The 13,499-nt window shown below is 38.0% G+C and overlaps 1 protein-coding gene across 1 annotated transcript in view; it reads right to left on the reverse strand.

Moving 5' to 3' along the window:
- Nucleotides 1-13,499, reverse strand: part of Pard6g (par-6 family cell polarity regulator gamma) — a 120,429-nt gene that overhangs the window by 53,614 nt on the left and 53,316 nt on the right. Inside the window, exon 2 of the mRNA XM_004640209.2 lies at nucleotides 7,098-7,320. Within this exon, the coding sequence (XP_004640266.1) occupies nucleotides 7,098-7,320 (223 nt within the window). The remainder of the gene's footprint in view (nucleotides 1-7,097; nucleotides 7,321-13,499) is intronic.

Genomic DNA, 13,499 nt, shown 5'->3' on the forward strand with positions numbered 1-13,499 from the left:
ATATATATATATATATATACTAAAATAAATATAACATTGCTACTTTGTTCTTTTCACTTATCATGGGGTGTCTGGAATAAACCTTTGTGATAAGTGAGTAAACCAAACTTGCAACGAAATGGGCTTAGTAGACCTTTACAGAGTGTTTCACCCAGCAATGACAGAATATACATTCTTCTCAGCTACACATGGGATGTTCTCCAACATACATCATATACTAGCACATACAGCATGCTTAAGTAAATCCAAAGGAATTGAATTTATCCCATGCATACTATCTGACCATAGTGCAATGACACTTGAAATTATTATAAAAGAACCACAAAAACACCATAAACACATGGAAATTAAACAACAACCTTATAAACAACCACTGGGCCACAGAAAAAATTAAAGAAAATATTAAACAATACTTACAATCAACTGAAAATACAGATGCAACTTAACCAGACCCTGTGGGACACAATGAAAGCTGTCTTAAGAGGGAAATTCATAACAGTTAATTCACACATTAGGAAAACAAAACAAGTCCAAATAAACAATCTTATGCTGCACCTCAAACTCCTAGAAAAAAAGACAGCAAGTCAAACTCAAAGCTTAAAGAAGGCAGAATATTATAAAGATTAGAGTAGAAATTAATGAAATGGAGATGAAAACAATACAAAGAATAAATAAATCAAAGAGTTGCTTCTTCGAAAGAATAAATAAAATTGATAAAGATTGTAGACCACCTTATTAAAAAAAAAACAAAGAATTCAAATTCATGCAATAAGGAATGAAAAGAGCAAAATCACTGCAGACCTTATAGAAATTCAGAAAATCATCAATACTTACTTCCAAAATCTTTCCTCTCACAGGATGGAAAACAGAGGAAATGGATAGTTTCTGAGATACATATGGAATGCCAAAGCTGAGTCAAGAAGATATAGAAATTTTAAATAATCCAATAATGAGAAATAAAACTGAAAATGTAATAAAAACCTATCAACAAAGAAAAGTCAAGGTACTGATGGATTCACAGCTGAATTCTTCAGGCACAGAGCCCACCGCTGAGGTGCACTGGGATGGCAATTGAGACTGGGTGTGGTGGCATGTGTCTGCAATCCCAGCTCTTGGGAGGCTGTAAAAAAGCAGATCACTATGAGTTCTATCTAGTAGTGAGACCCTGAACACCCGGTAGACCTTTCCTAAAGGACAAAATAAAATTAGGATTTTTGTTCACAGAAAAACGAATGCACCTAGACAGAAATTAAGGAAACTACACCTTTCACAATAACATCCAAAAAAATTGAAATACTTAGGAATCAATCTCACAAAGGAAGTAAAAGGTTTATAAAGTGAAACTATATACTCTTGAGAAAAGAGACTAAAGGAGATTTCAGCAAATAGAAAGATATTACTTGTTTCTGGATAGGAAAAACAACCATTGTAAAGATGACCATATTCCCAAAATTGTTATCGATTCAATACAATCCCAATTAAAATGCTATTAGTATACCTCACAGCTCTAGAGAAAAACATTCCTAAAATTCATCTGGAAGCAGAAGAGACCAAGAATAGTAAAAGCAATCCTGGGCAACAAAGGAAACACAGGAGGCATCATAATCCCTGACTTGAAATTATACTCCAAAGCTACCGTGATAAAATCAGCATGGTACTGGCATAAAAACAGACCTGAAGATCAATGGAACAGATCAGAAGATAAAGCACTACTGCCAACACACTCAGGCACTCTATCTTTGACAAAAGAGCCAAACATATTCATTGAGATATATACCCTTTTTAATAAATGGTGCTGGAAAAACTGGCTTTCCACATGCCAAAGGCTAAAATTAGACTCATGTCTATCACCATGCACTATACCACAGTCAAAATGGATCAAATATTTAAACATTAAAACAGAAACACTAAATCTTCTGAAGGAAAATATAGGTAGAAATCTTAAAAACATAGGGGTAGGTAGAAGGTTCATGAACGAAAAACCAATCTGCAAAAGAAATACTTCAGAGAATGAACAATAGGAATCTCATCTTTTTGAAGTTTCTGCAGTTTAAAAGAAACCACCAATAGAGTAAAAAGAGAAACCATGAACTGGGAAAAAAATTATAGATGATTGTCCCTCTGACAAAGGCCTTCTATCTAGAACATATGAAGAGCTAAAAGAATCAGGCTCCCAAAATTCAAAGACCCAATCCAAAAGTGGGCATCTGAGATCAATATACACTTTTCAGAAGAAATACAAATTGTAAGTAGATATATCAACTCTCACCCCAGAAAGAATGGATATCATCAAGAAGTCAACCAATAACAAATGTTGGAGGGGCTATATGGAAAAAAAGGGATCTTTCTCCATTGTTGGTTGCAGTGCAGACTGGTACAATAACTATGGATGTCAGTGTGGAGATTCTTCTAAAAGCTAGCATTAGAGGTCCCATTCAACCCAGCTATTCCTCTCTTGGGTATTTTTCCAGAAGTAAATACGTCATACCACAACAATTTATGTGCTCCTATGTTTATAGCAGTGCAATTTGTCATAGCTAAATCTTAGAAGGTATCCAAATTCCCATCAACTGAGCAATGGATAAAGAAGATGTGGTAATTTTACACAATTTTTATGCATTATTCATCTATATAAAAGAATATATTTGAGGCTTTTTATTGGTAAATGGATGCAACTAGGGACCATACTCATAAACAAAGTAAATCAGACCCACATATGCAAATATCATATTGTCTCTTTAGTGTAAGAACCTGAAAAAGAAAAATAAAGTCTGAAGTGTATAATAGATATGGGAAAAAGGGAATGAACCTGTTTAAAGGGAAGGAAATTCCTGAGATGAGGAAAAAGACAAGAGAGGGAGTGGAGGAAAGATATATTTATGTATGTAAACAGGATGGTTTGGACAACTGTGCTGCAGATTTCTGCTGGTCTATGTAAAGAAATCAGTTAATGCTTAATTAGTTTTGTCATCTTTTTTCAATTCTTTTTATTTTTTGCTGCTTTTATTTTTATTTATTTATTTATTTATTTATTTATTTTTTGTTACCAGGGATTGAACTCAAGACTTTGCTCTTGCCAGCAAGCACTTATTCCACTGAAATATCTCCCCAGCTCCTCTTTTTAAATTTTTGTAACTTTTTTCTTTTCTGTTTTTCTTTCTTTTTCCAGTTTTATATGCATATATATGGAAATAACTCATTTGAATACAACACTACACAATACCACAAATACTGTGTAATTCACATTAGTTTAGTGATATTTTGTATCATTTGCAATTTTTTTGTTTTAATACTATTTTGAACTCTCTTTAAAAAATAAAAATAAAGTTTGTATGTTCAGTATGGCTAATTCTGGAAATACAGACACAGGCAAGCCTGAACTGTGCACAGAGGGCCATGGTCCAGTCCAGGAGAGTGCTTTGAGCCCACTGTCAGCCACCAGCCCTGGCACTGTGTTGTTTTCTTGAACAGTTTGCTTAAGATATAGAGGACATCAAGTTTACATACTAAAATAGTTCTAATACATATAGTAGTTCATATTTATATCTCTACCATGCCTAAAAGAAACTTTAATCCTCCCAGATCTCCCCTCTCACACCCCTAGCAACCATGAAATCTACTTTTTATCTGTACAAAGTTGCTCATCTTAGGCTTTTCACAAACAGTGCTATCTCCATCACTCAGCCTTTTTTACTTTATAAACTCACCAAAACCACCATATCAGTGAACATGGAGTCATGGCTCCTGGGGAAGAAAGTCAGGTGGCCATGAGCCTCTGGCTGTAGCACTTTTATCAACTGGTCAATACAGCACTTTATTTCTCATGGTAAGTCTCAAGACTCCTTATTTAACATGTACTGTTGAGTCATGAACACGAAACTCACGGTAAATGTGCCTGAACATATCTTCTGCCTGAGGCACAACACAGACTCCTATGCTGAGGACACTAGAAAACACTTCAGTACTACAATTGGAGCCACTTCAAATAGCAAAATCACCAACAAAAATCAAGTAACATACGTAAACAATGGTACTGAACAGACTGTGAGGAAATGCTACCTTACTGTGGGGCATGGGAGGCTTACTACATTTGTTTTTATCCCCAGTCCTTTATTTTTTTTGAGACAGTGTTTTGCTACGTCACTAAATTGTTCAGGCTAGTCTCAACTTTGTGATCCAGCCTTCAAGAGTGCTAGGATCACAGGTATGTGCTACCATGCCCAGCATTTCTGTTTTTGATAGCAGGTGGGTACATGTGCAGTGGGTGACTCACATTTCTAAACACACTGAGAATTTCTTTAAATGACCACAAAATTACAATGAGTATTGGCTTGGGGTTACAAATAAATTTTGGCAAGTAGGCAAATATGTAAAAACAGAATCCCCAAATAATGAGGATCACTCATAAAAGTCAATATAGAGCAAACAACCTTTACATCCTGCCTAGTTCAGTTGATACACTGCTTTTGAGCTGACCTCCACTGCTACTTGTGCAGTACTTCATTTCTTTTTATGGCTCAGCAACTTTCCTTTGTGGAAACATATGTACTTTATTTATCTATCTGTTGGCTGAAGGACACTTGCTGTTTGTATCTTTCGCTGCTGTGACTAGTATTGTGGTAAACCTCCATGTGACATGGATTCATGTCATCCACATGCTGACATTCTGCTTGGAGACTGTATATCTACATTCACAGAGGATGCTAGTCTGTAATTTTACTGTCATGTCCTTGTGTGGTTTGAAGAAAGAGACTATTTTAAGTAGATGGCTCATTTTTTCAAACATAGTTGTGGGTTTATCTCAACATGCATTAGAAGAATGCTGATCTTTCATTTGTGATAGTAATACAGTGTCCTATAAAAATATATTTCAGTAATAAGATGTATTCAGCCTCTTAAAACAGAGGCAATGGAGAGACTGTGGACTTTGCTGAACTTGGGGGGGCCTCTGGAACCAGCTGCCACAGACACTGCATCTTCACATGACAGATTGGCACATCTGTCCCAAACCTGAGGGAGTCTGGCTATCCACAAATGCATTAGTTCCCCAGCACTCTATCCTGAATATTGTTGCCACTATGAGAACTCAGTGAGTAGGGTAGGAAGATTCTGTCTGAGCTCTGAGGATAAGAGGGCTTGGCTCCAATGATGGAATGTGGGACTAAGACAGTGAATATGTGAAAACCCAGAAAGGGTTTGTTGGCATGTCTCCTGATGACAACTCAGGAGACATGCTGCCCTTCCATTTCACAGATGGGATGCTCAGCTCAGTGGGTTGAGTGGCTGAGAGGAGACTGAGAAAGGGCTGATGGAATGAAGTATATGCCAGTACCTGGCAGAGGGGCCACACCTCCTCCAGGCCAACCTCTGCTGGGACTTCAAACCCCAATTCTGCAGCCATAGGACACAAAGACTGTCTTCCTGCACAATACATGACGAAGTCTGTGTGCATATGTGCCATTTGCTGGCACATTCACATCTTCATCCTACCCCTCATGAGCATGGGCATGAACAGGAACAAGGTCCTTGGGTGTCAAGGTCTGGTGGAAACAGACAGAAAGCACACAGAAATATCAGACTAAGAGGAAAATGCATCAACAGATTCCTGATTGGTGTGAGGGGAAGAGAGCTCCAGGTAGGGGCAGCAAGAGGGGGCAGGTGTTTGTCCTAGGGCCATCTGGGCAGTGGGGACCACTAGAGAACAGCAGACACAGATCAGAGAAGAGGGATGCTGGAGGCTACCTAAACATACAGGGAGCCTGGAGAGACCTGATCTCAAGATATGCCCTGATTGGTTGCTGTATGAGACAGCTATGCTGGCCTTTCCATACTGTCAGCAGGACACATGGCTCAGAAACACTGCAGATGCACAGAGCTCTGATCTTGTGCCAGAGAATGGGCCTGAGCAAGGTCAGCAAGCCTCCTGCTGTCTCCTATCACCACAGGTGGGAAGTACACAAGAGCTAACACAGGGCACAGACTGGAAACTCACACACTGCTCAGTACATTGCCTCATGGGACCTGACACGTAGTATTATTGGCACCCCATTTTACAAATGAGGACAGTCAGGTTCAGGACACAAAGGATGTGACCTGCAGACATGAACCCTACAGCTGGCTTGTACCCTGTGATTTCTCTGTTTTTTCACCCAGCACACTAAGGCGGCTTCCTCTGGTTCATCTTCACCAAGCCATCCTTAAGTATGTCAGAGAAATGCCTGATTATTATATAACAGCAATAGTGTATTGTGAAGTCATTCTTCAAGGGCCTCTACTGGCTGCTTTGATCTTTAAGGCAGTCAGTGTTCACTGTGTACACAAGAGATCTGTCCTAGGACAGAGGGATAATCATTACCAAATCCATTACAAAAATGCAATTTTTCTGATTTAAAACTTCATCTGCAACATTCTTTCCTTTGGCACATTAGTATGAAATGACAGTTCGCCTAAGTTTAGAGAAGCAAAATGAATGTAAGGCCCGGGGAGATAGCTCAGTAGAATAAGTGCTTGCCTGGCAAGTGCAGGCTCCTGAGTTCAATCTCTGGTACCGTAAAAAAAGAAAAAGTAAAACATACTTCTATGATATGAACAGGACAGGGTCCTACAGTGAATCTGCAGCCAGTACCCACTTTCAAACAAAGTTTACCTACCATGTTACTAATTTATTTTCACATAAATGATACTCTTATTACTTAGAGCACAGCTGGGCCATCAGAGCTAAACATTAACTGAAATTATAACTTAAAGTTAACATTATTTCCCAATCCTAAAAAAATAGGGAAAATACACATATGGGTTTAACGTTTAACTTTTAGACTACTGACAAATGACTCTTCATGACTGAATTTACTTATTTTCAGTTAAAATACTGGAAATATTAGTATTGTTTTCCTTAGTATTTAAAAGGTCAATACTAGTTAAAATATAAGATGCAATTTTGTCATTTCTGAGCCTTTGTACTGATTTGACCAGAAAATAATCTCCTATCATGAGTTACAAAACAGAATTTCGTAATCCTGTCATGGCGAACCAATTTAGGAATTGTATTTTTGTCTTAAATGACTACTAAAAAAGCAGCAGCTCTGCCTGTTGGGCACCTCGTTTCTGGATGAAGACTCGGAGCAGAGGATTTGCACTGGAGACTGCCTTGCAGAAGTTGTCATCATTGTTGATGGGCAGCAGGTCCCCATGCACATCTGCATAGCCAATGGTTACTTCAGTGTTGGAGATGTGGTGGGTGTGCACGACCAACTGGTAGAAATCTTCAAACTTCCCAGGCTTATGACGGTCCAAAGAGAACCTTCGGAATTCAGCCCCAAACTGTAACGCAAAAGACAGGTGTAAGCTATTAGAAAGTGCATTTTGGTTATTGGATAAACAAGTGGTTACTGAGCTCTCAAGTGGCCCTAAAGACATAGCAGCAAACAATGTTACTGTTCTCATAATTGATACTGAGAAAATAAGAATTATCAGGTAGAAAAGGGAGCAATGAAATGCATATGAAAGACATGAACAGAAGAAGCAGTTCACACCCCAACGGTTCCTTATCTGCAGTGGCTGATGTCCTAATGGCATAACCACTCAGGCCACTGGGCTCAGCTTGCTGAAAAAGCAAGGTTAAACTTTAAGTTATAATTTCAGTTATAAATTAGGGGGTCCACGTGGAACTCACAGGCCTCCTTGACTCTTCTGTCTCAATGAAGGGTCTGCACAGTGTCAAAGCAGGGATAGAAAACTCAGAGGCAGGGGAGGAAGTATCTTCTAGATTTTTTTTTTATTTTGATTAATGACAAGGTGAAGCCCTATGTACTTTAATTTTAAGGCAGAAGAGTCCTGATTTGAGCAGTGTTTTAATAGACCCCAACAGCCGTATTTCAAAAGGGTCACAAGCAGAAAGAAATTTAAAAGCAGGGTATGAGCTGAAATAAACCCTAATTCACAAATCCAAGGGAAATAGAATAGTTTCAGCTGCTGGTGAAAAGACAGAGCCAATCTCTTCTTAAATACATTAAACTGTTTTTGGAGTGGAATAGGGGCAAGTGGGGCTGCATATGGGAAAATGCCAGGACCAACCTTTTTACTTGCAGATCCTAGACCTAGGCCAGCTGTCCAAGAACTGTTCATGGTCTCTCCCAAGAGGACAGTTGCTCACCTACTATGGGTCACTGGAGCAGGACCCACAGTATGTGGCTATTGCTCACCTGGCAAGAGGGACCTGTCTTCACCAGGTGATATGGGATCTATGCTCTTCTATATAATTGAAAGCTAATTAAATGGTACAAAAATGTCTAGTGTTTTCACAAAACAAGTTATTGTATCATCTACACATCAGGCCAACATGTCAGAAACAAATCACTACAAATCACAGAGTGTGTTAGAATTGCTTAGGCGGGGGGCAGGGGGGGCCTTGGAGTTTGGTGTGTGGCCCAAGAATTTATGTTTTTAACAAGTTTCCAGAAGAAGCTAATGCTAGGAGTCTGAGGGCATATGCAAAGAACTACTAGTTTAAAGAAATCAATCAGAGACCCCAACTTCCTGGTTCTTCCAGAGAACAAGTCCTACCCATTTCCTCCATATCACCCAAAGCAAAGTCCATCTCTTCCTTACTTGGACTGTCCCCAGGCATTCAACAGTGGGACATGGTTACTCAAAAAGAAGCATCAAATTCCCTTTAGTACTAGCGAATGGTATGTGGACTATGCAAATTCCTCTACATGCAGGGACAAATCAAAAAGCTGAATGAGAAAAGCCATGTTTAAAGACTAATCAAAAGCCCAAAGGACACTTCTACACACTCTACAGGGGAAGTGTATGACCCTAGAACTTGATACTAGGCCAGTCACGGCTCTGAATGCAGTTGTGCATACTGGAAGAGGCAGCAGGACGCGCTGCCATTCATGTCCCACTCTGCTGAGAATTTCTACCCCCATTACTCAAAAAGAAGCATCAAATTCCCTTTAGTACTAGTGAATGGTATGTGAACCATGCAAATTCCTCTACATGCAGGGATGCAAAACTTTGACACATGCAATAAAGCCTACAGTACAAGGTTTACAAAATTGCTTTCACATTTGATTATCCAGTCAAATCAAAACACATCCACTCACTAACAGGCAGCCCTCATCTTTTCCATTTACTGACTTTTAAAGCAGTTTGCTTTTTATCAGTGTATGTGAAAGACCATGATCATATAATGAAGCTGGTAAAAGCATTTTTGACACTTACACAGAATCTGACCCAAAAAATGTCTACACACTTCAGGAAAAGAAGTTTTTCAACACATGGTGTTACCCTTGAGCTGGGGACTGTGGAGAATGTTGTGTATTGCAGAAAACCCACTACCATGCTGGCCTGTAGAGAAGAAACTGAAAATGCATGTGCAGCAATCTGAACGACCAAGGTTACCCAAGCAGCAGTTTGTCATACCTAATAAATTACTGGAAGCTAATGACACCACATCAAGCATCTCTTATAATGATAGAGGCCACAGGTAACTTGTATTATTTTCAAGACACCTCAATAAATTTATGTTTTTAGTTTAAAGAGAGAAGAAAATCATAAAAGCAATTTCAGAACAAGGTAATAAAAAATTAACGATGGCATTTATAATGAATATTGTTATCTTCAATTCAGACAATATAAGCACAAGCTGTGCCTTTAATGAACTAATAGAAATTAATACTGTGATTATCTTAGCTATCTTGTGCGTGTGTGTGTGTGTTTTCTTTTACTTCTCCTTTCCTGCTTATTTATTCTTTCCTTTTGAGCAGTTACTTGCCCTTTCACAGTTTCTATTGCACATTTTGGGTCTTATTTACTCTTTCAATTTTTTATTCTGGTGGCACAACACAATGTTTACATTTGACTTGCACATCTTTTGCCAAAAGATTGAGGTACAACATTATTTATGCTCATTCTGTTTTTTCCTAATGTGAGGATTGTTATGAATTTTCCTCTTTGCACACTTCCATTGTGTCCTATAGGTTACAATAAGTTGTATTTGCAAAATATTGTTTAATTTCATCTGTGGCCCATTTGCTATTCAGGAGGATGTTATTTAATTTTCATAGGTTTATGTAATTTTTTTGTGATTTCTCTTAGTATTAATTTCCAATTTCATTGTACTGTGTGGTCAGATAATAAGCATGGGATAATTTTAATTCATTTGCATTCACTTAACTATAGTCTATGGGTTAATAGATTGTGTATTTTACAGAACATTATGTATGCTGAGAGGAATGTATATATTCTGATCTGTTGGGTGGAAAACCCTGTAAATGTCTATTAGGTCCATTTGTACACAGGCATGATTCAGTTCTATTATTTTTTTGCTAATTTTTTGTGTAGCTGATCTATCTCTTTAAGGTCCTCTGTTACTAGTATGTTATTGCTTACTTAGAATTTTTATGTCTATTAATATTTGTCTTATATAGTTGGGTGCTTCTACATTGGATACACATATATGTATGATTCTTATCTTTTTCTCTTGCATTTTTCCCCTAACAAGTATATAGTGACCTTATCTCTTTTACTCACTTTTGGTTTGAAGATGATTTTGTCAGCAACCAGAACAGCAATCCCTGTTTTTTCCAGGTTCCTGTTGCATGGAGTATCATGCCCATCTTTTGACTTTCAGTCTATCAATTTCCTTTTGAGTTAAATATGTTTCTTGTATACAGTATATTATTAGATTTTGCTTCTCAGTCCACTCTGCCAATCTGTTTCTTTTGATTGGTGAATCGAGGCCATTTGTACTGATGGTTATAACTGATTGGCTTATCTCTGTCATGTTATTTTTCTGCTGTAAGTTCCCTACTTTTTCCCTGTGTTTAATTGCTTGCTCTGCTTGGTGATTCCTTTCTGTTGTTCTTGAAGTTGTGGTTGTTTCTGTCTCTTTCTAGAATATCTGTCAGTATTCTGTGTAGGGTTGCTTTGGTGGCCGTAAACTTCTTCAGTTCTTTATCATGTAAGTATCTTATCTCACTATTGAATTTGATAGATGGTTTTTCAGAGTATAGCAATCTCAGCTGGAAGTTATTTTCTTTCAGGATGTGAAATATTTGACTCCAAATCCTTCTTGATTTTATGGTTTACGTTGAGAAATCTGCCATGATTCTGATGGGCTTTCCACTGTAGGTGATGTTTCTTCTCTTTAAAATAGCTTTTAATATTTTCTTATTTTGGTGAATTTGTGGGATATTGATTATTATGTATCTAAGTGTACATTTATTTTGATTGTGGCTAATTGGAATTCTATCTGCCTCACATAAATGTATTTCAGATTCTTTTCTCATGCTTGGGAAATTTTCTGCTACTACTTCTGCAAATAATCATTTTTATCATTTGTGTTTTTATCATCCTGCTGTTGTTTTCACACCTATCAGTCTTTTTTTTTTTTTTTTTTTTCAGTCTTTTGGAGAGAGGGTCTTGCTATATGCAGTTCAGGATGACTTTGAGCTTACTTCATACCTTAGGCTGCAATCAAGTACTGGGATCACAGACATACACCAAAAAGGGCTGGACGGATAGCTCAGCAGACTAACACACCTGCTTAGGCAGAGCACAGTGGCCGGGGATTGATACCCAGCATGCCATACTTAGGGCGCATGCTGAGGTGGTGATTGAGACTGGGAGTGGTGGTGCTCGCCTGTAATCTCAGTGCTTGGGAGGCTGAAAACAGGAGAATGACTACCAGTACAATCTACATAGTGAGACCTTGTAGACCCTGTAAAATACATAAAAACAAAGACAGAAACAAAACAAAACACCCCAGTCACACCTTTCAGTCTTATATTTTTTTCTTTGTGTCATCTTGCAGGTGTTGAATTATTTCCTGGTTCCTTGTTATTTTTAAGGGGTCTTTCCTTCCACATTCTCTAGCAGCAATGTTGTCTTCAAGGTCTGAAAGCCTGTTTTCAGTTTTATTCAAGGGTTTTGCCAGCTTTCAGTGGAATTCTTAATTTCCTAATATTTATTTGAATCTGTTTCATGCATTCTAATTTTTTTCTGTATTATGTCATTTTTATAGTCTCTTTTATTTATATCTTCTTTAGATATATTGAGCAATTCTTACATGATTGTTGTCATTTCTTTTATCTAAGAAAATATTTCTGATTTGATTTCTTCTATAGCTGGATGCAGTTCTTTCTTTCCTTTAGTTGTTTTCATTTCAGAAATTTCAGGTGTATGAATTTAAAGTTTTTATTTTTATTTTGTTTTGCAGAACCGGGGATTGAACTCAGGCCCTTGCACTTGCCAGGGAAGCGCTTATTCCACTGAGCCATCTCCCTGGCCCCCTCCCCAAGTTTTTATTTTTTAAGAGAACAGAAAATAGTAATAAAAAGGAAAAATTAGCAATGATATAGAATTTCACTAAAAAGATAATATGAATTTGACAGTATTTGTTGTTTTGAGAATTAGAAAAAAGACACAAAAATTAAGCATTAACATCTCTTGTACTTGTTCTGGGTTTACTGGAGGTCTGATATTGCTTTTTGCTCATAACAATGCCTCCCACAAGTCCAGTGACAATGTCTCATGCAGGCCTGCTTCACAGATCTTCACTGAGAAGGCCTAAAGTCTATGCCAGCAGGTTGAAGGATCTGTGCTAACAGGCTGAGGGATATGAACTGGATCCAGAAAGCAATGCTCAAGAACCAGAACTCCCCTGAAAAGTACCAAAGCCATCCTCCACAATAGCGAGATCCTAAGGTCCTCTGAAGATGGGGAAAGTCAAGTTGCCATCAGAAAAGCCAATGAGACTAGCTTCTCCACAAGACTGAGCTGTGCACTGTCTTCCCCTCTGGAGCCAAGAAGTGATGCTCAAAGTGAGGGCCAGAGCTCCTCCAAAGTGAGCTGCAGCCATTCTCAGTGACAATGAGGTATGGGCTCCTCCTCTATGTCAGCAACAAAGTTCACCAGGAAAGCCAGTATGACAAAGTCCCTCAGCAGAATAACCCAAGATAATCAGCTGCTTCCAACAGTTCCAACAGCTTCTCCAAACATTTCCCCTAACAGCATCTCTACACCTTCTCTATTCTGACTCTTATGCTGCTGGCAACAATTCTCAGGTGGGTCTTCAAGTCCTAGTACCATGTCAGTTAAGTTCAGCTGGATGTAAAAAGTTGACTACCAGTTAGCAATCCACCACATTATATAAACAAGGTTCACACTGGTGTTGACATTCACAGCAATGAAAATCAGCAAAGAACTAATGCTGTCCCTCTCTCCTTTAGCAATAAACATATTTTTCTTCTTTTAATGTTTAACAACTTTTGCAGCATTTCTTCATAATACCTGATTACATTGTGGAGAGACAGAACACTCAAGTTAAATGAAGGGATTTTCAAAATGTTTATTTTGGATGGTTAACCAGTATCAATTTTTACAACTACGGCTCAATTCTGATTTGCTAATTAATGTTTCAATCTATAATTTGTTGGAAAATACCTATAATTTATCATCTTAGTCATTTTAGGTGTATTGTTCAGTAGTGTTAC

This window comes from Octodon degus, unplaced genomic scaffold (assembly GCF_000260255.1).
Source record: "Octodon degus isolate 3935 unplaced genomic scaffold, OctDeg1.0 scaffold00120, whole genome shotgun sequence".
Classification (NCBI taxonomy): domain Eukaryota; kingdom Metazoa; phylum Chordata; class Mammalia; order Rodentia; family Octodontidae; genus Octodon; species Octodon degus.